General features: G+C 29.9%; 1 protein-coding gene across 1 annotated transcript in view; it reads left to right on the top strand.

The window, feature by feature from the left end:
• Nova1 (NOVA alternative splicing regulator 1) overlaps positions 1 to 27,388 on the top strand; it is a 132,492-nt gene that overhangs the window by 85,771 nt on the left and 19,333 nt on the right. Inside the window, exons 3-4 of the mRNA XM_026414185.2 lie at positions 17,062 to 17,228; positions 25,133 to 25,204. Coding sequence (XP_026269970.1) covers positions 17,062 to 17,228; positions 25,133 to 25,204 — 239 coding nt within the window. The remainder of the gene's footprint in view (positions 1 to 17,061; positions 17,229 to 25,132; positions 25,205 to 27,388) is intronic.

Genomic DNA, 27,388 nt, shown 5'->3' with positions numbered 1-27,388 from the left:
GTGTACAACCAGATATATGAAAAATTGTGCTGTATATGTGTAATATTGAATTGAAAGGCATTTTGCTGTCATATAATATTAGAATAAATTTAAAAAGTTAAATAGGTTTCTTTATTGTGGAAATCATATTTTAATATGCTAATATACATTGTGAATTTCAGGTGGAAGGTATTATATATAGTTTTTCCCCTCAAAATACTTGACCAGAGATCGATCCATCTTCCTTCCTTCCTTCCTTCCTTCCTTCCTTCCTTCCTTCCTTCCTTTCTTTCTTTCTTTCTTTCTTTCTTTCTTTCTTTTTTTTTGGAGTGGGTACATATTGTAGGACAAATGTTGTATAGAACATACTTAGAAGTGGTAGATGAGCATTTGTAGACTTTTCATACTTTTTAAAATTATATCTTCAAATTAATTTAAATAAGATCTCTAAATAACACAATTATGTTTATTTTTTAAAAACAATACCTCCCATAATTCTTAAATTTTCTTGAAAGTTTTACCAGTATGGTCATATATCTCAATTTTTAATGTCTGTTTTTCTCCATTTAGTGTATATGGTCTGGGTCATTTTTATCTGTCTATCTTCATCTTTTGTATTATTTCCTTTCATCTTTTCCCCTTACTATTTTGGATATATGACATGAGGCATCATGATTCTGATCATCCTTTCTTGTTCAGACTCCAATATCCTTCACATCTATAATTGTCTTTTCCTAAACACTATCCCCCCTCCCCTATTTTTAACCTGTTTATGTAGTGAACTCTTGCTGTTTGTGATTTAGAACTCAGATTGGGACTTATTCAGTGAACTCTTCCTGCCATCAATTTATTTAAGTAGCATGTTTGGTTATTAAATCACATGCATGCATGTTCAGACATCTGTCACATGTACACATGTGTTTGAGAATTCTATAGATGTAAGGATAAGCAGTATAGACATGTGAACTGCTCATATTGTTGTGAGTGAGGCAGCCTGGGGAACAGGCAACTATTATAATCCATGGTAACTGCTCTTGGGGAAGTTCAGAATGCTGTAGGTACACCAAAGAACACTTAACCCATACTGGGCAAACCAAGTAATATTTCTCTAGGTAGCTAGAAACTGGCCAGAGATTTAAAAGATAAATGACAGTGAGTTAAAAAGATGAATGTGTAAGCGGAATGACCAAGAAAATAGTTAAAAACAGGTGTAGATCTATGTGAACAGATTTAGATGTACTAGGGAAATATTTAAGAAAAATAATTGATAATTATATGGGAGGAAAAATTATGTTATATTACCAACCATCATATGGCTCTGAGGACTGTGGATTTTGAGATCACATTGTTTTTCATCTATTAAGTAGGACCTTTATTCAAAATCATATACCCCAGAATTTTTACATAAATGGTCAAAATCAATGTATTAGCATCTTGCCTTAGTTCTAATATTATGTAGCAGTTTTTTTCAAATCATTTAATTCACATAAACCCACACCCAGAGAGAGAGAGTTATTGAAAATATGTGCCAAACCTAAAATTTCTCAGTTCAATTTGTAGCAATATTGCAAGGTAGCCTTAATTTGTAGTCAGAATTTTATATTTATCATTAACCGTGATTGTGTTTAATTAGTAAGTTTGATCTGATTTCCTTACTTGATCAATTTAGGGAATTGGTTCATTTGTATCTTCTTCCATGACAAAACATTTGCAAAGTTGTTCTCTGGATTTGGTTATATGCTACAATCATTAGTCAGAAGATAATAGTAGGAATCTCTTGGAATAGAATTTATAGATTTATGCACTAACATATTTTTAGGAGGAGTCATTGTGTAATAATAATGATTCTTAGTAAACAGAAAAGAACCCAATTATATCCTGCTTTTTATGTGTCATTGATAATTCATATATTTTCTCTTTTGAAATTTACCTTGAATTTTATTTTAATTAATTTGAATTAATAATATGTGGCTCATCCAAGGCCATAAGTTTTAATTCATTAAAGGAATAAATAGTTCTTTATCTATATTAACATGCAACTAAGCACTGGGCTGGGAATACACTTGTGAATAAAATGGTTTAAATCCCTGCCCCCTTGAACTTTGTGTATTCTCAGAGAGAGACAAACAATTAAGTAAACAAATTACAACAGACAAATTCAGAAAATGGAGAAAGCAAAGAAGCATAAAGTGGTAGTGATTAGAAGTAAACTGTTCTAAGGTTAAGAAAAACTTCTCTCATGAAGTACTACTGAATTAGGCTTTTAATGATAAGAAGGGGCCTGCCAATGGAGAACCCACAGGAACAGGGCTCCTAGGATAGAGATCCACAGGGGAAAAAAGGCCTAACCAAGAACAAGTTTGGCATGTTCCAGTAACTAAAAAAGACCTGACTCCCTGGAGCATAGAACAAGAGAGGGAGGGTAATATGAGATGAGGACTGAGAGCAAAGCACAGTCCAAATCTTGAGAGATTTGAAAGCTGTAGGAAAGGGTTTAATGTTAATGCCAGAATTAGATGAGAAGCCATTGATCTTATATGGGTAAACTGCATGTGATATATGTTAAAAAAATATACTGAGCAAGGAGAGGGAGGTAGAAGAGCAAAAGTTGGAGCAATAGTTAACAGAGTCTTGTAATAGACCTGCTTAGAGACAATCATGGCTTGAACTGGAGGGTGGCAGTGAGAGAGCTCAAATTAATTCACAATATATTTTATGATATTTTCAACTATGGGATTAGCTAAGTGCTGTCTTAGGAAGAAATTAACAATAAGGAAGCCAAGAGAAGAAAGTGTTTCCAAAAGAAGACATACTTAACTGAGACCACTGCACGGAAAGGAAATGTAAAAGGCCAAAAAACCGTAACCCTTGATATTTTTCCTTATTGCTATAAATTACCAGTACACTTACATTCTGCATTTCTAACTGAAAACTTTTTACCTGATTCACTCTCTGCCTGTTCAAACTTTGTTTCCAAAAATCTTTGAAAGAAAAAGGATAAATGCTCACAGAGCATGAAAGAGACAAAATGAACCCCCCAAAATACCAAAGCACTGTGATTCTGTAAAACCATGGGTTTAGGGGAAAAGCCTTACTTGATAGGGCTATATGCAACACAAAGAGCTAAGGGAAATTCCAAGTGTTATCTGAGGGATAAAGCTAACTGGAACATTTTTTAAAAAAATATTTGTTTTTTAGTAGTTCAACACAATACTTTTATTTCACTTGTTTATATTTATGTGGTGCTGAGGATCAAACCCAGGGTCTCGCACATGTGAGGCGAGCGCTCTACTGCTGAGCCACGTTCCCAGCCCCTAACTGGAACATTTTTTAAAAATATTTTCTTTTGATATTGCACATATGCTAAAACTGAGATAACAGAGGGCAATAGGAAGTATAGGGAATTGGATGAAATTCTGAATACACAGAAGACCATGCGTTAAGAGTGTAATACAGATGACTGAAGAGTTTTAGACTTGTGGCAAATAAGTCTCATAGGAATTTGAAGAATAACGTCTTTTATATCTTTATTATTTTATTGGTGTGGTCTTCATTTTCTGCACTTTGAAATAGTTTGGTGGTCTTATATGGGGGAGGGACAGAGGTAATTAATGACTGAATGATACTCAAGGACTTACAGGAAACAGGTTAAGGAGTAAGGGCAGGACACCAGAAACTGCATGGAGAGCAGACAGGAAACCAAAGACTCAGAAAGAGCCTTTATACAGGAAAGGCCAGATGGTGTCAGAGAGCCAGTTATCTGTCCTCACATAGATCAGAGGCCATTGGTTACAGGAGGCCAAGGATCTGTCTTTAAGTGGATTAGAAGTTAGGAGGACAATCCAGAGGGTCTCAGAAGGTTTTAGCCTGTGGAGAATACTGTATTCATATGACAGTGCATGAACTTAACTGACAGGGAATCACTCTAGCCTGTGATTTCTTCAGTTATTCATAACATTCTAATAATTCAGAATAAAAGAGAGGGCAGAGACTTACATTAGAAACAATTGGAATTACAGAAGTATTGGAACAGAGTTTTATAATTTTCTGAGGCACATATTTTCAAAACTAAAATTATAATGGTTAAGTCCATTAAAATTACTTTATGGTATCACAGAAACAGAGCTACTTATCCTAAGCTGCAAATAGATATCTGATAGATGTAATATCAATTTTAATATTAGTTCCTCTTACTGTTAAGATATCCTGATATTCTTTAATTTGTAATTATTTAACACTCAATATTAAATTTAAAATTTAAATTTTTTCATTATCTGTTCACAGTAGTGAATCCAAACATAATTTTTAACAAATGAATTGGAGAATTTTGAAGAACCTCTGAGCCATATCTTCAACCCCAAAGTCACATTTTGATTTCAGTATTTTGTGGTATGCTGATGCTATTTAAATGTTTCATTTTTCTTAATATTATGGTTATAGTATAACTTTTTAATGCACATGGAAAGTGTTGATTACCAAGATATATTAGTAACAGGTTTGTAATTACTTTCCTGATAAAATATTGACAATTTTTTGTCAACATGATAAAGAGAATTTATGGGAAAAAAGTAGATTAAATCAAAACAATATATCTGAATGCTTTTCCTGTTACCCAAAGAACGAAACATGATGTTTGCTTTCACCACTACTAATCAACATTATACTGGTAATTTTAGCTGGAATGATTATACAAGAAAACAAAAGAGACATTCTAATTTAAATGGAATAAGTAAAACTATCTCTATTTGTAGACAAGACTTTATATATAGAAAACTCCAAATAATCTCAAGAGAGCTCATAGAGCTAATAAAAAAAAATTCAGTAAAGTTGTGAGGTACAAAGTAACACAGAGAGAAATCAGTGTTTCTACATAGCAGCAAGGAACAATCTGAAAAGTATATTAGGAAAGCAATTGACATTTACAGTAGCTTCTAAAATAATAAAATACCTAGGATAAGTTTAATAAAGGAGGTAGAACACGAGTCCTAACAAAATGGAATGACATCCATTTTCTAGGCAGAAAGACAATGTTGTTAAGATGTCAGTAATACCCAAAGCAATCTACAGATCAGTTTAATTTCTACCAGATTTTAATAGCCTTTTTATTTTCTTACCGAAGGGGAAAACTTGATTCTTTCATTCATATGGAATTGAAAAAAAAATCCCTGAAAAGACAAAAAGAACAGAATTGAAACTAGCACTTTCTGATTTCAAAACTTAACCACAAAGCTATACTAATCAAATCAGAGTGCTGCTGCTTATGTATGTGTATATGGCACGTACACAGGTACATAAATACAATGAAATATTTTTGAAGTCCAGAAATAACTCAGTGTATCTATGGCTAGTGAATTTTTGACAAAGGTACAAAGTCTATTCAAGTAGAGAGAGCACTCTTTTCCACAAAATGTTCCTGAGACAACTGGATTTCCATGTGCACAAGAATGAGTCAAAACCTTACCTCATATCATATAACAAATTAACTAAGAAGGTTTCATGCATGGTGGCATGTACCTATAGGTCCATTTACTCTGGAGACTGAGACAGGAGAGTTTCTTGAACCCAGAAGTTTGAGGCCAGCTAGGTAACAGACCTTGCTGCAAACAAAGTGAAACAATTAAAAATGGATCAGCAACCAAAATATAGAGCTAAACCATAAACTCTAAAAGAAAACATAGTTTTTCATATTAGATTGGGAATGGGTTCTTTGGTATAACACTAAAAGCAGAAAAATTTTAAAAATCAGAAATTTAAAACTTCTGTTCACAACTGAAATTATCAAGAAGGTGAAAAGGCAACCTCCAGAATGGGGAGAACTGTTTGCAAATATATACAATGTTTGTACCCAGAATACATTAAACAACAACAACAACTAAGATTCTACAAGAAAAGGAATACCTTATAGAACATGTGAAGGATGTGAATAGACATCTCCAAAGAAAACATACAAATGGACAATAAGAGCATGAAAAGATGCTCAACACCATTAGTTATTAGGAGAATGCAGATCAAAACTTAAGTGAAATGGCACATTACACCCATTTACATTCATTACTATACAGAAAGGAAGGAAAGAAATTTTAGATTGTTGGTGGGAATGTGAAGTAGTGAAGCAACTATGGAAAATGGTTTGGCTACTCAATAGGCTAAATATGTAATTACATATTACCCAGCAATTCTGCTATTGGATTTATTCGGAAAGAATTGAAAACAAGCATCTAAGCAGATGCTTGTATACCAGTGTTCATTGAAGCATTATGTACACAGCCAAGAGGAAGAAACAAGACAAATATCCACCAGTATAAATAGATAAACAAAATGTGATATATATGTAAAATAGAATATAGTATTATTCAGCCATAAATTAATGAAGTTTTGATATATGTGACAGCATTAATAAACTTGGAAAACATTTTGCTAAGTAAAATAAGCCAAAACAAGAGGATAAATATTGTATTATTTTACTTATATTAAATATATAGAATAGATAAATGCATTGACAGAAAGTTGGTTAGAGATTACCAGGGGATGTTGAAAGATAGGGATAAAGATTTTTTCTTTCCTGGATATAGGGTTTCACTACGTTGTCCAGGCTGGCCTTGAACTCCTAGCCTCCCAACTGCTGGCATTACATGTACATGCCACTGTGTTCAGCACATCATGTATTTATTAAGAGCTACTGAGTTCCTAAATGGGATGATGAGAAAATTTTGGAAATAAGAGTGCTTGTACAGCATTTGAATGTAGTTAATACTAATGAATTATTACACTAAAAATGGCACTTAATTACAATGGCCAGTTTTTTGTTATATATACAGTAATTTTTAAATTGCCATATAATCTTAGCCCATATAAAACTGCCCAAATTAATACCTTTTAATATTTGAATAATATTTTTAATAAAATTACATGCTTTTAATATTTCCCTCATTTAATATTTTAATATTTTCTCATATAAATTGTAAACTGTAAACTTTACAAATTTACTCTCCCATATTTCTTCCCCTCAGCAAGTGAAAGGTCATGATTCTGCACTCTTCCTTTACATTTATTTGATATAGTGCATGTGATCAGTGGCATGATCAATCATTGTCTTAAATAATTCACTTCCCTTGGAAACCCATACAAATGTGGACTTTACTTTTATATTGTATTTGTGGGCTCATAGTAAAAATGGAATTGTTCCCTCTTGTTTTAGAAATTAGGGAATGAAGTTACTGCTTAGTCTATATTGGATTACAAAAGTGTTAACTTTGTTATATGTGAAAAATAGGGCTATCACCAGTGATAGTTATCTTTTTTATCTCAGTTTGTAAGCAACAGTTTTATTGTGATTTGTTATCATGTTGCATGTCCATTGATATGCTTTCCTCCTTAGCCTCACATGACTTTTGTTATTGTTTTGAGAGTCTCTCTGTCCAGCTAGGACATGTCATATATTCCATGGAGGAAATAGCCCACATAAGAATCCATCAACATTAGATGTGATTTTAATGGCTAAGTTTAGAGAAAGAAGGTCTGTGCCTCATATTGTTATTTTCCTTTCTCTTTATCCCATTAATTGAATGATTATTTGGATATACAATTTTATTTTTAATAGCTTTGAGAAAAATGTAGCACAGATAATTCATGTGGTATGAATATAATTTTTTATCTTTAAATTTTTATAGGTACATTATAGTTGTGGGATTCATTATGCCATACCTGTACATGCACATTACATAATTTGATCAATCTCATTCCCTTTTCTTGCCCTCCCACACTGGCTTCCATCCCTTTGCTCTACTATCTCCTTTCTATTATTTTTAGTTAATGCATTATAATTACATATGAAAACAGGATTCTTTGTGTTATAATCATAATTGGGCATATAGCATAACTTGATAGATTTCATTCCCCAGTACTTCTCCATACCTTCCCTTTCACACTCCCTCTCAATCCCCTTCCTCTCTACTCTGTTGGTTTCACTTCTATTTTCATAGGTTCCCCCATTTTATTCCTTTCTCTCTTCTCCTTTTCCTCTCCTCCTCCCTCCCACATGTCAAAGAAAACATTTGACCCTTGATTTTCTGAGTCTGGCTTATTTCACTTAGCATGATGTTCCCCAGTTCCATTCGTTTATCAACACATGACATAATTTCATTTTTTATGGCTTCATTGTGTAGATATTACAGTTTTCCTTTATCTGTTAAGCTGTTGTTAGGTACCTAGGCTAATTCTATAACTTGGCTATTATGAATTTTGTTGCTGTAAACATTTGTATGCATGTATTACAACAGTATGCCGATTTTAGTACTTTTGTAAATATGCCAAGGAGTGGGATACCTGGGTCATATGTTAGTTCCCTATCTAGTCTTTTGAGAAATCTCCCTACTTCTTTCCAATGTGGTTGAATAATTTGCAGTCCCAGCAACAATATCTAAGTATATCTTTTCCCCACATTCTCACCAGCATTTGTTGTTTTGTGTATTCTTGATGATAATATCTTTTCCCCACATTCTCACCAGCATTTGTTGTTTTGTGTATTCTTGATGATAACCATTCTAACTGGAGTGTGATGAAATCTCAGTGTAGTTTTGATTTGCATTTCCCTGACTGTTAAGGATGTTGAATATTTTTTCATATATTTGTTGTCCATGTGTAGTTTAGAGGAATGTCTGTTTAGATCATTTGCCCATTTATTGATTAGGATATTTGTTTGGGTTTTTTTATGTCTGCTTTTTGGTTTCTTTGTAGTTCTGTATATTAATCTCCTTTGGAAAAGTAGGTGGCAAAGATTTTCTCCCATTCTTTAGGCTCTCTCTTTATGCAATTGTTTCCTTTGCTGTACAGAAGCTTTTTACTTAGATACCATTCTACTTATTCAGTCTTGGTCTTATTTCTTGGGCTTTAGGAGACTTATTAAGGAAGTTAATGCCTGTGCCAATATGTTAAAATATTGATCCTATCTTTTCTTCCAGCAGTTGCAGAGTTACTTTTCTAATTCAGGGGTTCTTAATCTACTTTGAATTCATTTTTTGTGTGTGTGTAGAATGAGAGACATGACTTATTTGCTATGCATGCCGCTACTGGTTACACTTCTAAATTTCTGAACTTGATTCTGTATCCCATATTTGTTGAAAACTACTTTCCCAGCTTCTAAGTATAGTCTGCAAATTTCGGTAGGTGAATTTCCATTTATACACAAAGGATAATGTCATTTTCTTACAGCAGAAATTGAGTAGAAATCATAGTAAAAACTGGTAACAGTGATTCGGAATGAGGACAAGTCAACAAATCTGTTTCTATATGTATATATAAGAATATAATTATTATCTTTTAATGAATGTTTTCTTGGAAGTTTTATGTTCCTATAATTCATGTTAGAATTTAAGAGGTAATAATATTGACCAAACTAGGATTGTTGTAACAATCCTGAATTATAGTAAGAGTATACTAAGGATGAAATAATATCATAATTGTTGGTAGGAACTTCTGCATTGCTTCAGAACTTAGAAACTGGAGATGAATTGCAGTATATATGAGAACAATTTCCATTAGTATTTAAAATTTTCAGATATGTCTTATTTGGGGGTTTCTTCGGAATTTAGAATATCCTGTGATGCTGATGCTAATTTATAGGAATGACTGGTCAAAGTAAATTAGTAGCCACTTTATATTCACAGGAAAGAGAATGTGTGAGAAGCTAGACAATATCAATTTTCTTGTCATTAATTCTGTCTGTGTTAGGTCTCTGAAGAATATTAGTATCTTTTAGATTTTTCTTAAATGTAGACTGACCTTGGGCTTGACTGTATATATTTTAATATTAAACCATGTTCTATCAACAGAGACTCAAGTCTTCACTGTGTTGGCTTGAGACTAAAGTATATTATGGCCTTTTGTAAACTTTTATGAATTAGCAGTAGAGATATGTTTTAATACATTGTTTGGTCACCTAGAAAAGAAAGTAATGATTACTTTGCATTATAAGATTTCAATTCCTGTGATTTCTTTTTCAAAAAGCCCTCTTCTTAAAACAGTGCATTTTTTCCCTGATAAACTGTGTGATAGAAAGAAGTATCATCAAATGTGTATAACTGTAATAGCATAAAAGCTGCAATTACAAATTGAACTTAGTTTTTAATGGCAGTGTTTCTAAGTTCTTTTGTTGATCTGCAAACTTGTTCCATAATATATTGCTAATGGCCCATGCAATTTTTAACCAACACCTTTCTTCTTTTTTTAATTTTTAAATTTTTATATATATTTTTGTGCCAGCCTATTCTCTGTAAAAAAAAAAGTCACTTTTCTTTCATCTTATGCCAGATAAGGAATAAACCTGAGGGGATATTAATTTTAAAATTATCAAACTTAGATGAAATAATTGTCCATAACCAAGCAAAAATATGATTTTTCTTTAAAAAAGTGTTTGTAGGTGACCTAATGATACATTTTTAGGAGTTATATGGTGTAATTGGGAAAAAAAAATATTTACCAGACCGTAATTTATCTTGGCATTTGCTATAATCTTCGTTCTAGTTGTTTTACTTTCATATTTGTAAATTGGAAATATCATTATCTTTCCTAATTGTTGAGAAATTAAATGAAATTTTAAAATGTATAGATGTTTTATGTATTATATAATTTTTTCCAAATGATTTTTCTCAAATACATTATGAATTTATGTAATACATAAAACATCTGTACATTTTATATAACATATAATGATGGTAAATATATGTATTTATAACAGGTATATTTTACATAAATCATGAAATGATTTTTAAACTTAAGGAAGTATAATCACTGTTAAAACAGAATAATATTCTGAGATACAAATTGTAAAATTGCTTAAATTTTTAATGTAGCTATTCTTTATATGTTTAGGAACATGGACATTAGACTGAATCATAAAGAAAAAGTCTGTAGTTGTGAATGTCAGAGGAGACCATTAAATGGCTTCAGTTCTTGAATAAATTATATATTTTCTCCTGAAAGAGTGTAACATTGTGTTGATATACCTAGAAAACTCATAAATATCCTGAAATGTGTCTTTTGCTGATGTACTTAACAATAAATATGGTAACGTAAGAAATGAATGCAAATCATGTATTTATAATATTATTAATAGTAATAAATATTTCTCATATATAAATTATTATGGATTATGCATTAAAAAACTGGTAACATGGTCTGTTGAAATATGATTAATAAAGTTATGTTTGAGAATTCTTCAGTAGCTTCAATCTGCTAATTTTATTGTTATTGTTATTCTCAAGTTTTTAAATAATTTGTTTTATGTTATTTAACCTGACAGAAAGTTTGACGTTAGTTGTCACTCGTGATTTACTTTTAATAAACTCAAAAGGCTAATGAATTAAATTTTCACTTTTATATATTGTAAGAATATATTACAAATAATTATGTTACAAGTAATTATATTAACATGAATATAGATCGAGGCTAATGACACAACTCATTGCAGATTCTTTTATTTATAACAAACATGGATGGTCAGATGCTTTACAATTAAAAATTAAGATGTCTTCAAACAACTATAAACCTTTGTTTAAAACCTGAATTACAGTTGTCAAAGAAAATTCATGCAATGTAGACTTTATTCTTGTTTTTTTTTTTATTTTGAGCACCATTTTTCTGTTTTATTTGTTTACAATTACAAAACATTTAGGAAATTTCGGAGATCAAGGTAATACATAAACATGTATCTCTTTGCAGATTCAACAAATTGTTAACTATTTATTGTGTTACTTCTCTTTTTTTTTTAATTGGTTCTTTTTAGTCATACATAACGTTAGGATTCATTTTGACAGTATTAAAAAGCATGGAATATAATTTGCTGTAATTCAGTCCCCCCTACTTCCCCTTTTCCTCCTTTCCTCCCTCCCCCTGTTCCCTTCTCTCTACTCCACTGATTTTCTATTATACTTTTTATTAATATTTCTTATACATATATGTATATTATAGAGAGATTTATTGTGGTATAGTCATATATGTACATGAGAAAGTTGGGTCAGAGTCATTCCACTATTCTCCCCTTATTCTGTCCCACTTCCCTTCCCTTCCCTTCCCTTCGGTTTCCTTCCTCTATTTCACTGCTCTGTATTCTATTTTAATGGACCATTTCTCCACACACACACACCCTTTCCCCCCCTTATTTTGGACTAGCTTCCATATGTCAGAAAAAAATTTTTGACCTTTGACTTTTTAGGTCTAATTTACTGCATTTATCATAATTATGCACAGAAATACATATATACCTAAAGAAATCTTGAGATTGCCACTTTATTATTGCCCAGCACTTTATAAGGAAATACTAATATAGGAAATATTAGCACAGGAAATATTAATATGCTTCAGAATATATAATGTATAGGAAGATATTTCTTGATAAAATGAAGATAAGAGAAAATATAAAATATATTTTATAAAAAAGGTAAAAGATAAAATAACATTAAACATTTCATTAATAAACCCTGTCCTTTCAGTATATTAGCTACTTGGAATTAGTAATTTATTTTCATTGTATGTATCTTTTCTTTTACTGTAAAAATTACAGATTGTGGAAATATTACTCAGCAATAAAAGAGAATAAAATCATGGCATTTGCAGGTAAATGGTTGGAGTTAGAGAAGATAATGCTAATCCCAATCCCAAAAAACCAAATGCCAATGTTTTCTCTGATATAAGAAGGTTGATTGATGGGAGTGGGGGGTTGGAGGGAGAGGATGTAAGGAATAGACAAACTCTAGATAGGGCAGAGGGTTGGGAGGGGAAAGAGGGGGGCATGCGGTTAGAAATGATGGTGGAATGAGATGGACATTATTATCCAAAGTACATGTATGAAGACACGAATTGGTGTGAATATACTTTGTATACAACAAGAGATATGAAAAATTGTGCTATGTGTGAGTAATAAGAATTGTAATACATTCCACTGTAATGCATTTAGATTTGGGAGTATTTGCATAGACCATATCAATTAAGCATTCCTAATCTCAAAATTCAACATTTGAAATGTTCCATACTCTGAAAGTTCTGAGTGTCATGTCAATGTTCAGTTTGAGGTTTCAAAACATTTTGAATTTTGGATTTGGGGATTTGCATGCTTATCTTTATGTACTTTTCTCAAATCCAAATAAAATGCTTCCTGAGTTTCATTATAGATAACAATTGGAAGTATATGGATCAAATCATTAGTATATGCTCATTATTCTAGAATAGACTTATTTTGTTTGAAGTAGGCTGAAGTTATCTAAAAACTTTTAGACTGCAGGAAGGGCTTGGGTTGTAGCTCAGCAGTAGCATACTTGCCTGGCATATGTGAGGCACTGGGTTCAAATTCTCAGCACTGCCTATAAATAAATAAAATAAAGGTCTATCAACAACTAAAAAGAAAATTTAAAAAAAGACTGCAGAAAAATATATTTCTTTTTCTTCCTAATCTTATTGCTTTAGGTGGATTACATGTTTAAAGTTAATTTTTTAACCCCAGAAAGGAAATAAATTCTGTTGAATTATTTCTTATATCTCGCAATGTGTCTCCTACTACTTTTGCCTAAACTCTTTTTACTGAGTGCCCTTTTTGTGAGTGTGAGACATTTTATAACTTACTATAGTTACTTAAATGATTAACCAAAATATGTTCTTTTTATGTAGTTAACTGATCTAATAAACCCAAAGAGGCTTATTGGCTTTATAGATACTTTGTAGATTAAAAGGCCTTACAATTGATCATACATATGTTTTTCAAACTAGAAATAAGAAAATTTAGACTCGGGTAGTTATTCATTTATTCGAAGACTATTTGCTGAACCATCTGTAGAGTGCCAGGCACTAATCTAGGTATTGGATATGTGGTAGTGACTATGGCAAAATTTCTTTCATGGTTTCTTTTTGTCTTTATTCAGCTTGTTACTGTCCCCAACTTCTCTTCACAGCACCCATTTCCTTTGAGTGTTCTCTCTGTATATTTTATTTCATGCATAGTGTTTATCTACTTTAACTGAAATTTAAGCTCCAAGAAGTCAGGGGTATTGTCTGGTCATTATGTATCTTTAGCCTGTTTGTAGTAGGAACTCAATAAATTCATTAAATGAATTAATGGAGTGAAAGCCAGAACCCAGAGATATGTGGTATCCTGAAGATCAAGTGAACTCTTCTTCGAAAAGAATAGTCAGTTATGTTAAATGTTGCTGATGGAGTGAAAACATGAAGATATGAACAAGGAATTTGACCAAATATATCTGTGATGAATGATTTCAGTGAGTTATAGAACAAATACTATAATGGAGTAGAATTGAAGGGGAAAAGCCATTTGAGAAATTCAAGACTAGTGGTAAGGAAGTAGAAAGTATACATAACTCATTCAAGGAATTTGGGTGAATAAGAAGATTGAGAAGAAGCGTATGAGATCAGTGAAGGCTTTTACATTTTATTATTATGAAAAGTAAAACATAAAAGTAGAATAGTATAATGAATCTCCTTATGCCCTTCATCTCAATCAGTAATATTAAAATTTTGCCATGTCGATTTCATTTCCTTTTTTGTTATTGCAGAAATATATTAAAGCAAATTCCAGTGTGTTTTTTTAAACCTGTATATATTTCAGTGTGCATCTCAAAGAAAAAGAAGAAACAAAATATATACTGATGTTTTAATCACACAGTTAAAATTAACTATAGTTCTTTGATAAGATGTAATACTCAATTTTTTATCTCAATTCAATTATGTTTCAAATAAAATTTGTTTGACTTTGGATCCAATCAAATTTGAATTTACATTTTCCTTAGTATTTCTTAGTTAAGTCTCTTTTTGTCTGAAAAGTAATCCCTTCATATTGATGAAAGTGGATCATTTTGTAAACAATTTTACAATCTTGATGATTTATATCTTTGCCTCTTTATGGTATCATCTATTCTCTGTTTTCAGTATCATCTATGATTGTAATGCAGCACAAAATGTTTTGATTTGTTCAGTTGCTTTTGTATCTATATGTAATTGGTACTGTGTTTTTGCATTGGATCTCATTGAGAGGCACATTATATGTGATTTTCACATTGTTCATCATTGTTAATATTGACCCCTGAAATCAGTTAGTGAAACCCTGATGCTTTCATTGAAAATTTCTCATTAGCCTTTCATCTTTTGGTTTTATTTATGATATTTGCCCCAGTTATTTATTTCATTGTTTGTGAAAGGGCAGCTTTCTAATTCTGTCAATTTCTTTGAAATTGAAGGAATTATAACATGTTTTCTGCTGTTGGGACATTATGATATTAGAAAGAACTACTCTGTTAACAATAGGAACAGAGGACTTGGTGGTTACTAAAAGATGAGACCCAGAAAAAAAGTGATGGAATGCCCTTGAGAGGACAACAAACTGTTTTAAGTGTCTTGTCCAGGTTACAATAGCATGGAGAGAATATATTTTAACAAATTTCTATGAAAACTTATTTATGAAATCTGATCATTGATTCAAAGTTCTAAAAACATATATTTTTAGAATTTGATATTGCATGTGTGAATGAAATGTAAAAAATTTCAAATATTGCTGTCTTTATTTAGTATTGAGTCTTCCTGTTAGAATTTTGAAGTTTCTCCTTTAAAAGTGCAACTTTAAGAAATAGTGTCTTATATGCCTGTATTTTTACTTTGTACAAAATGTGGGCATGTGCTCTTATGTAACTAATTTTCAGTTTTTGTCGCTATTTTGTTGCAAAGAGAGGTAAATGCTTCTGTTAAACAAACAAAATGATGAATAACTGGTAGTTTAGTTTAGACACCAATGAAGTATAAAAGCTTTTTAATTTATTAAAAAAACAGCAACATTTATGATTTATAAGCTCATTGTGTACACAGTTTGGTTATATATCTGACAGTCTTCCTTTTTTGTGTCTTTCCTCAAAATTTTAGTTTTTTGTTACCTTAGTGAAAAGGCTTTTAGAGTTCTGTAGAAGAATATTAACCAGCATGTCTTCTGAGAATTGCAGCTTTTGCTTTCTTCCTCTTCCTCCTCCTCCTCCTCCCACCCCCTCTCCCCTTTCTCTTTGTGGTCAGGTGTCATATGTATTTAATCAAATCAGAATTTTGAGAACAATATGGATTCTACAATATCTTTAGTTATTAGTGCTATGTTTTATTTTTAAAAATCCCTGTTTAGACTGCTGACCTGTATAAGAACATTTTGCATTAACTACATTGATCAATTCCCATCCTTTCTAGAAAAATTAATACAGTCATTTGTGGACAATTAATACAATCTTGCAAAGTCTTTCTTGATTGTACACTAGATATTTTAGCCAACTACCATAAAGATACATTAAGATTGACCAGAGTAAGGAAAAGCTGATTAAGAAAAATAGAAAAAATTAAATCAAAAAACTCTTATTGGTTTTCAGGCTTTGTCTATCCTTACAATTGACCTCCATGGAATTTTTTTTATAACCTAGAAAACTTAATTTATCCTAAACTTGAGTTTTTCTTATTTAAAATATGAAAATTTAAGTGTACCCTCTAATATATTTTTATTTCTTCTTACTTGTATATTTTCTAGAATTAATAATATTATACTGTTATTTTAAATTAAAAATCTACTATAAAATAGCTTATCTATCATAATATTTAAAATAGTATAACCTATGATGTTTTAAATGTTTGTATTTCACAACTTTGCTCTTACAAATGTATTTTACTATGTCTACAACCAGAGATAGAAAAAATTGTGCTCTATATATGTAATAAGAATTTTAATGCATCCCACTGTTATATATAAATTTTTTAAAAACCTTTTATACAGTGGATTGGAATTTTGAAACAGTGACACTGAAGGAAATAAAATCCAAAGACCCATTTCAAGACTACAGATAATAAAAAAGAATAATTAAAAAATAACAACAACAACAAAAAGTGGTAAAGAGGGGCATGTGTGTATTCATTATATTTGCCTTAATTTAACATTTGAAATTGAGAGCACTACATTTTATAATATTTTATTGGCATTACAGTGTCACCCTTTTTCATAGTTTTTTTTAATGCAAAATGAGAAGGAACGTTTGCTGAAAATTAATGTTCTTTCTACAGGTACTACTGAGCGAGTGTGTTTGATCCAGGGAACAGTTGAAGCACTGAATGCAGTTCATGGATTCATTGCAGAAAAAATTCGAGAAATGCCCCAAAATGTGGCCAAGACTGAACCAGTCAGCATTCTACAACCCCAGACCACCGTTAATCCAGATCGCATCAAACAAGTGAGTGTTTAGTTGGGAAATCAAAGAGAAATATCTGCAGCATAGTATGAATTCCTAACAAAAGAAGCCTTAAAATGTCTTAGCATATAAAGTTTTTAATTTAAGTATATTTGAAACATACAGTTGTAAATTTAGTTACTTAAAGACTAATCAAGGTCTTTTCCTTAGATTGATTCATTTACATATTGATTTAATTATTAATTTATTAGTGTTATATTGATGAACAAGTCTCTCTTTGTAATTGCGCTTTTAAATTTATAGACACAAATTTTACTAATTTATAATATTATAATGATTTATAATTATTTATTTTATTGATATGATTATTTATAAATTAACTTATTGATTTATTCAAATTCTATTACTTTTAAAATAAAGTATAAAATTGAAACTATATTCTCAAAACTTCCAATACCCAGTTTTTAGGGATATTTTGTAGTCTTCAATATAGTTATTTTCCATATAGATTACTGTTTTGTTAATTAAATTGTCATGTTCGACATTTTTATAAATTTGTATAAGTAAATCTGTATACCTAGCATTCAGTCCTTTGTTATAAATTAGCTATTATGTTTTGTATAACTTGTGTAGTTTTTACATATATGTCATCAAGAACCAATGTTGATTTTTAATGTATGGGATTTTCTGTAAAAAATATTTTACTGGATAAAATCTAATGTGAGTTTTTAAGATTGACTAATGGATGACATGATTTAGGGGAAAAATGACACTATTTAATGTTAAATAAGATGGATTTTTCCACCATAAAAAATTTTAAATCTACTAGTTTGTTTGATACTTCTATGTTCATAATTATTGTTTCTGCCTTTGCCCTTTTATAATAGCCTCTCAATTTGTGTCTTAATTTTATTATCAAAAGACTATGCTTTGAAAAGAAATGTCTTATTCTTCATTAATTCCCAAGCTATTTAACTTACAGAAAATTTATCTTCATTGTGATGCAGCACAAAATTTTATTAATTTCATGTTTCTGAATTGAAAAAAATTAAGCAGTTATAATTCTATTATAATTTCATTAGTATATAGGTAAATATAGTACTAATATATAAATGTAAAAATTACTAATTAGGTAATATATTTTTAAATTATAGAGTAATATTCAATTTTCTATTAATTACCATTTTTTAAAAAATCCTTCCATTTTTAAATCATGAGTAGACAACTCTTATTCCATATAAAATCATTCATATTATACTCTATCACTGTCAAATGGGTCAGTTTGTATACCCTTCTTAACTTTTTAAGGAAAAATTATATAATATATACATGGCAGCATATAAATATTTTAAGCTGTAAATATCATTGAAAATTATTATTTTTTTATTTTTCACAGCCATTGGTTAGTTTGCAGTGTCTATTCTATCTGTGCTAGGGGAATCAAAGAATAGTTGATTTTAAAACTCATACAAAGGATGAGTTGATTTTAAAACTGGGTGGTATCTAGTTAAAGACCTCTAGGTTAAAATCATCTGAGGCTATGAACTTACAAAATCTTTTGATTTTCTGCCTTAATCCAGCCTGTTACTTCTTTCTTTTCTTTTGTAACTTCTGTGAGAAAATTCAGACCTTTAGGAATTGACTTGAACATCTTGATTTTTTAAAAAACTAAAATATCAATTGAAGTTTGAAAAATATGATACCATTAGCAATTGTTTTCAGGATATAATAGGAATTAGTTTTTATTGTGTTTTAAGAACAAATAGCCAGTACCACCAAATGATAGTCTATGTACTATTATTAAAATTTCAGCTTCATCTATGGCAATGAGATTTACAGACTACCATATATCCAATGTCAGTGTAGATTTAGGAAAACTAGAGATTTAAAAGTCTTTGTTTACTTTTATTTACCTCAGTTGTATAATGTTACTTATATTCAAGATATGTTAAATTAATATTGATTGGTTTACTTTTGTATATTTGCATTCATTTGTGAGCCTTGCTGATATTCATGGAATTAAAATTATGGCTGATTATTTTATATTTTCATGTAATCAAATCATGTATGTGAAATAATGTATCATTGAAAATAATTTATCAAAAGAGAACACTGAATTTAGTAGGACAATATATTTAACACTTAAACACTTTCCTTGTAATGTAAAAACTGATAAAATTTTTTGAAAATCTAGAGAAGATGTAAAACATTTTCAAAATATTACAGATCTTGTTTATTTATACTCTAAATTTGGAATTCTCTCTTTAAGTATCAAATTTACCAGTATAGTAGTTTTTACCAGATCATTCTCTAAATAGTAAGTCAAATGTATTAATTTCAGTGATCATGATTTTTTTCTGAAAAATGATGCCAGTATAAAATAATTATTTGTAAAATAAAGCATTTTTCCATAGAACAGATAAAAAACATTTTTATATCATGTTTACATATGTCATAAATTTAAATACATAGAATCATAATAACATTTCTTGTTAAATGATAGTCTTTCTCCTAACAAATTGACACATTCATGTTACTTTTGAAAATTTTAATTTCCACCAAAAATAATTGCTGGGTTAAGGATGTAGCTTAGTGGTAGAGTGCTTGCCTAGCATATTGGAAGTCCTGGATTCACATTCTCTAGCACTGCAAAAACAAATAAAAATTAATAATACTTTATTTAAAGACTTTTATTACTAGTTTTATTCTAGGTGAGATTATTTAAAGAATAAAACCAGAGTTTTAAAAAATTCTAGAGCCTAAAGAAACATCGAACCTCAATGTAGAAATAGATTAATGTGGAATATGAAATTGTGGATTTTATTAATGTTTCAGTTATTACATTTGTCAGATTTTTTTATGATTCAGAATTTTAAGGTTTTGCTTATCAAAAATAATTTATATGTAATTTGAACTTAAAATCAGAAGTCAAATTTAGTTCTAAACAAATAAACTTTAAAAGTTATGATTTTGTACCATCTATTATAGACTTTAATAAACTACTATGTCCTCAAATATGTTATTCAGATACAGTTAGTAACTGAGCAAATTTTGTGGACCATAAAATCTACCCAAATGAAACCTTCTCTTACTAACTGAATGTGTTCTCAAACAAGTAGAGTTCCTTAAGAAAGTAATGCATACTGATCTCACAAGTCTTTCCTATGGTAGAAAATGAAACCTAACAAATAGCCTTAAATCCAGTTTTCTATGTTAGATGTTGGGAACTACGCAATTCTTAATTCAGAATTTTTTTTATTATTTTGTTTATTAGGAAAGAAAAGGCTCAGGGACCTTAAAAGGGTTTTCTTGTATTTAAAAAAATCAAATTAAGATATAAAAAAAAAATCTCATTTAGTCTGAGGAATGTCACTTTCATCATGAACAACTGGCAAAAGTAGTAATTGTTAATTTGTTTCTTCATTATTCATTCATTCAATCATGAGTTTGTTAAATCTCTAAAATTACAAAATACATTTAATTCTCCTTGCCCTTGAATGAAATATCGCTTGCCTTTATGAAATATCACTGATTAAAATAACTTACAAAATATAAAACTGTATGATATAACAAAGCTCCACAGTTCAGAAGAGTGTGAAAAAAAATGTAAGCTAGAGTGACAGTTAGTAGCCTTCTAAATAAGCAAGGACTAACTAACTTTGAAAATTATGCAGGAATTACCTAATTATAAAAGAAAAAATATTTTAGGTAAGTAATTCAAAATGGATTTGGGGAGGAAGATATATTTCTTCAGAATACTGAGGCAATTGCTTAGGCAGAAGTACAATGTTTGTGTTGGTAATTAGAGAAAAATAATATTAAATAGGTAGAATAGGATCAGAAGATGTATGGATGTATGATAGAGTGACATCCTACAGACTTTAGATTATTTCTGATTTTCCAAGGAGACCTTTTAATGTCTCTGAAAGTTTATGAATAAATGAAGACACCTCTGCATATTGGTCTCTTTGGTGATAAAAATTTGGACAAATTATAGGGGGACTTGTGAGTAAAGATATTGGTATCAAAAGAGAAATATGAATTAGTTCAGATGTTGGAAGGGAAGGGAAGGATATTTACCAATGATAATGAAGTAAAGGCGACAATTGCATATTTAGGTATTTTATCTTTTAGGGAGCATTATACAGGTTTATTTAATAGAACTCACAACAGGGGTTGGGGAGTTGATTACTTAAATAACATTACTCAGCTAATAACAGATTCTTAATTCTAACATGGATAGTTGTTCATTGCTATTCTCACTGTAAATATTACAGATTCTTGACAGTATATCACTATAGCCTTGCTTGAAGACAAGATATAATTATCATGGAGTTTATCTATGGTACTATTCCCCGGTCCAGCAAAACTATCATATATTAACAGTAATTCATCTTATAATTTGAAGTAACATTTTGGTTCTTATGCCCCAAAACTTTGTTATATCTACATTTAACAAAACATTATTAAAATCTTGATTTAAAAAAACCACTTTTTTACTTCAAAGGATTCACTACTCTAGAATACTTGAAATTTTTCGGTAATAAGTAATTTAGTCTTCAATGTCTAAGGAATTCTTAAGGAGCCACTCATTATATAAATAAAAAAATATATTATGCTTTTTGTTTGGAAGGAAAAATGCTGCTTTACAAATACCCTTGTCCTTCATATTTACCATTTGAAAATGAAAAAAAAATTAGAGAATTTTTTAAAAGAACGTGTGCTTTGTAAATGTTATTTCTTATAAATCTGCCAATATACTGATGTTACATGGATAGTTGGTTATATCTTTATGATATATCATGATATACCTTAATATATATCAAAAGATTTACTAAATGGTATTTAACTTGAAACCACTAAACTTTGCACAGTAAATGGATGTAAACATTTTACTTACAATTTTAGGAAACAAAACATTGTATGCTAGAATATTTCTTACAGATATTTTGTTCCATTTATCTGAATAGTTGAGAACAATTATCACAGCATTTTAATTTAAATTTAAAGGTTTTTTAAATGTATTTACATTTATCTATTTATGAAAATGTTTCCTCTTAATATTTAAAGAATCAGCCGAAATGAAAACTTTCTGTAATATCTTTATCATTATAAATCAAATTCCTAAAGGAAGGATACTTCTTTATGCTTAATAATATCTGTATGAATAATTGCTAGAAAACTTTTCACGTCTTTACTTCATTACTCTTTTAGGAATTGAAACCAAGCAAATATATTTAGAGACAGTTTCAGCAATTGTTTCCTTTTAAGCCCAAATTTATATAATTTTACTTGTTTATTTAAATTATTGAAATAAAACTTATCAAATTATGTTTGATAATCAAACCTCTAGTTATTTAGAAAACATTTATAATATTTTCTAGAAGCTTAAAATTATTGCTTTTATTCTTGGGGGAAGGAAAAGGGTCAGAATTATCAAGCACAGTTTTGATGAATATAAGTTGTGTTACTTATTAAAACATGTTCAATGTATCATATAGATGGCAATCAAAAAGAAAGGCAAAAAAAAATCAACACTGTAACCTAAGTTGCTACAAATTCTGAGCCAATTGATCTTACTACTTTTTACACATAGTTCTTGGCAGTATGTAAAGATCTTGTTGAAAGTCTATATCTGGCACAAGGCAAGAGATGTCACAGTGAACCTACAGTACTTCAGATTGATTTTACCCTGATGGAAATAGGAGAACCCAGCACTCTTAAATCTTGTGCCTCTGTAGGTTAATGAGCTTGGATTCTGATCTATATCAGGAAATATTGCCTCTAGGGTTATTTAATGTCTGTTAGTCAGCAATCCCAATATTAATCTGAGATGACAAGTATATGTTCTAGTTAGCTTTTTCACTGCTGTGACCAGAAAACCTGACAAGAATGAATTTAGAGGAGGAAAAGTTTATTTGGGGGCTCATGATTTTAGAGGTCTCAGTCCATTGTTTTGGGCCCAAGATCTGGCAGAACATCATGGTGGCAGAATGTGGTGGAGGAAAACTGCTTAGAACCTGGCCACCAGGAAGCAGGGAGAGAGCAGTCAGTTCACCCGGGGACAAAATATATACCCTAAAGTCATGCCCCCAGGGACCTACCTCCTCTAGACATACTCTACCTCCCTAGAATTACCACCCAGTCAATCCCACTCAGTGTATTAATGCACTGATTAGGTTAAGATTGCCTTAACTCAGTCATTTCACCTCTGAATGCTCTTGTATTGTCTAACACATGTGTATTTGGGGGGCAATGAATATCTAAACCATAACATACAGAATGCATTTTTAAGTGTATGTTAATTTCCCCCAGAATACTATAATAACAGGTAAACCAGGGGTGGGAAAATAAGACATTACTATTCAATTCATCAACTATGTAGTAGCATATGCCCCAGCAGAGTATTGCATGGAAAAGAAAGCATCAGGGAAATTTTTGATGACTGACAATGAAGTCTCTGGAGAAATAGCAAAAATTAATTACAAAGAGTGAAAAATAGAAAATAAAAGTTTTGAAGCTTTTTAATATTTTATGAAGTTTAACCTTTGAATTTAGGTCATTTTCTTTCTTTTTTTTTTGTATGATTTGAAAAAAATCTTGGTTTCTCACTAGTAGATCTAGTTTTCAGCAAGTTATCTTAGGTTTTATCTTAAGAAGAATCAGAAATATTTTGAGGAATTCTTTAAGACTGCATAAGATGATCTGATGTTAGAACCAATCCTGTCTTTTTCTGTAAGTCAGTGAGTTAATCAGAAGCCTGTGAATTTATATATTTTTTATTCTTTACTGTTTTATTCTACTCAAGTTAGAATTTTTAAAATCTTATATGAAAAAAAATTGATTTCAAATAATCATACTGCAGAAACTTTAAAGTTATGCTTTTGCTCATCTCTGAGTAATTTTGATGGATATATATCAAGGTAAAACATAATTCCCATATAGAATCATATCTATACTGTAAAAACCTATCTCATTTTGCCTATTAAGAACTATTATTTATTGAAGATACTACTTAAGCAATGTTATTTTGTTAAGTGAACATGCAACACATTTTTTAAAAGAAAAGTGCTAACATTTTATATACTTCAGTTTACTCTATTAGATATGAGAAGTCTTTAAAATACCCTAAAACATTTTATATAACATGAATATATGTTTAGAAATGAGGAATAAATATGATTCCTAATATTGTGATGATTATTTTCCACACAGGTTAATGATGCTACAATATATTATACCCTTCATCTATCAAATTTATTGTTCAGCAGAAATTTTAAAATATTTTTGGTAATTTTTAGAATGCTATTAGTTACCTGCTTATTAATATGAGGTTAATGTTTACATTTTCAGACGGGCTCTAAATTTATTAAAAATTAAAATTTTAGAAGATAATGTGATATTAAGAACTCAGAACTACAAATTTAATTGCTTTTATGTATGGATCCCTAAATTCATGTGGAATCAACTTGTTGGTGATGTTCAGCATATTAAGTAGGTGGATACTTTTATGCCAAAGTAAACTTCATTTCACCACTTCTTCAAATCTCCGACTGTATTCATTGATAGGAAAATGACTCAGTTTTAATCATTGAACTTCTTAAATTTTTCTTTGACATCTCTTTTCCCCCAAGAAAACAAGAGGGGGAAAAATAAAACTACTATTCATGAATATGGTCAGGATATCTTTAGTACTCATGTGAATTTTTATCAGTCACCATCATGATTTCAAGTCATGAATTTATTTTTACATGCTTATGCATGCATATTTACACGCATTAGTTACTCAATTGATCTTAAATTCCATTAAATTTGAATGAATAGGAGAAAACTTTGTTTATAGGATTTTGTTCTCGTTATATTACATTTTATTTTATTTCGTTTTATTTAATGATCAGTTTAAGGCTTATAAAGGTTGATTTGCTCCTGAACTGCTTTGTTCCCAGACATTGCCATCTTCCCCAACTACCACCAAGTCCTCTCCATCTGATCCCATGACCACCTCCAGAGCTAATCAGGTACAGTATCATCCTGTCATCTACACCATACTTTTCACGGGTGATTGCCTGCAAACTGGAGAAAAAGATAATGGTGGGTTAAGGATTTATTCGTTCATTCACATATTTGCACCATGATCAGATACCAAATAACCTACGAAAGAAATATCAATGATCTCAAAAAATTATATGCATTTTTAATTTCAGTTAACAAAGAAATATATTTAGAGGGTAGTACTAGAACTTATTATTTTTCCCTTAAAACTGTAATTATTTTATGAAGTTCTGAGGATTATTTATTGAGTTGGGGTCTTAATCTCCATTAATTTACCATCCTAGGGTTTTTGATATGTAAATTAAGCATAATCATATATGTAAAAATGCATAAATTGAGCAAAGGTATACCTTTAAAAGTGAATGCAATTTTGTTTTTATTTGACACATGCCTTACTATGTAAATAATATTGACAAAAAGCATTTCTAGCCATATAAAAGTAACTAAACATTGGTATTTATGATAATTTTAGTACTGTTTAGCAACTCGGAAATTGGTATTTTCTTAGTATTTAAGAAATCATAAACACTTTACTAGAGTGGCAAGCTTTTCAACAAGAAATATATTTTATTATTTTGATTTGATGATTGTTTTGATACTTTTTGTAGGTTATTCTTCAAAAATGTAAATGTTGGATAATATATTTATTAAAATGATTAAAAACATTTTCATTTTGTCTGAGTTGAGTTTCATTTAGATGAGAAATGTTATTTATTTATTATTTTCACTTTTTTAAACTAATATAAGACCTCATGGGATTATTGGAATGTTAAACAAAAGCTTGTCTTTTTAATATATTTTCTATTAGATAACTAACAAATTATTAACTCTGAAGTATATTTGCTACATATACTAAATGTGGCTCTTGCATATTAGCTAATATGTGGCTTTTGGAATTATTTTGCTCACTTATTGATTCTAATACTTTTGCAACCACAAGAAAGAAATTTTATTACAATAATGTGAAACAAAACTAACATTTTACTTATAAAATAATAAATCATGTGTAAGTTTATATTCTGTCTACTGTACTCCATTATATATGTTATTTAGACAGTTTTCTTCTCTTTTTATACAAAAGAAATATAATATCCATTGAATAACTTGAAGCAAGGTTAAGAGAAGAATAAAACAAACTTAATTCATTGAAAGAATTGTAGTTATTATCAAACTTTATGGTTTTGGTAATTTATAATTATTCTCTACAGTCTTAATTAATTTACCTGCACTATATTGGTGTTATCTGTAAGTGTAACTAAGATAGGATAGAACATAATAATCTTAAACTTTCTATAACTAAAATAAGACTTTTCAACATATAAGAAAGTAAATTTCATAACAGTTTTAAGTTTTCTTTTTCCCAGCAATTTATCAAATATGTCACTAGTTTATAACTGGCAGAGATTTGTTTTAGATTGAAAATTATGTGTTATAACTAATATGATACCCACTTCTATGAAAAATAGATAAAATAATTTTCCAGGTGAATTACTATAAACCTGTATGAAATACAGTTGGAAAACTATCATTTGTGTTTTTTTAATTAATATTAGCTAAATGAATTATGATTGAGTTTTATTCCTGAGTAAATAGTGTATATTACAAATTAGTGTGTTAAAAAGAACTAATGGACTACAAATATTCAGAAAATCCAAAAATTAAAAGCACAAAAAGAATAAGTTTGATCTGCAGACCTAACATTTAAAAACCTTTTCTTTCCTTGTAAAAACTATTACTTGTTCGGGTCATACAGAATTTTACTTTCTTACCCTAAGCCGACTTAACATATTTTCTCACATCAGACCCTAAGTACACCTAGAAAATTGAAAGACTATCATGAGAGTAGCCTTATAAAATAATAGTTAAAAGTCAGGACTAGAGCCAAATTGCCTATGATCCAGTACTTGTTCTGCTACTTACTTACTGAGTAACCTTGAGCCTCAGTTTTCCAATCAGTGAAATTCAAATAATACCATTTTATAATGTTGACTTAAGAATTAAAGAATTAATTAACTATTCTTAGAACAGTGCTGAGAAAGTTACAGACACCATATAAGTGTTAGGTTATGCTTAAAGTAATAACAAAAAAGATTATTCTTTTAATATAAATATAACAAATAGCTTATTGGAAATGAATTTTATCTTTAGAA

The sequence above is a fragment of the Urocitellus parryii genome, chromosome 6 (assembly GCF_045843805.1).
Source record: "Urocitellus parryii isolate mUroPar1 chromosome 6, mUroPar1.hap1, whole genome shotgun sequence".
In the NCBI taxonomy this organism is placed as follows: Eukaryota; Metazoa; Chordata; class Mammalia; order Rodentia; family Sciuridae; genus Urocitellus; species Urocitellus parryii.
Note: the sequence above shows the minus strand (reverse complement) of the source record. Positions and strands in the feature narration are given on the sequence as shown.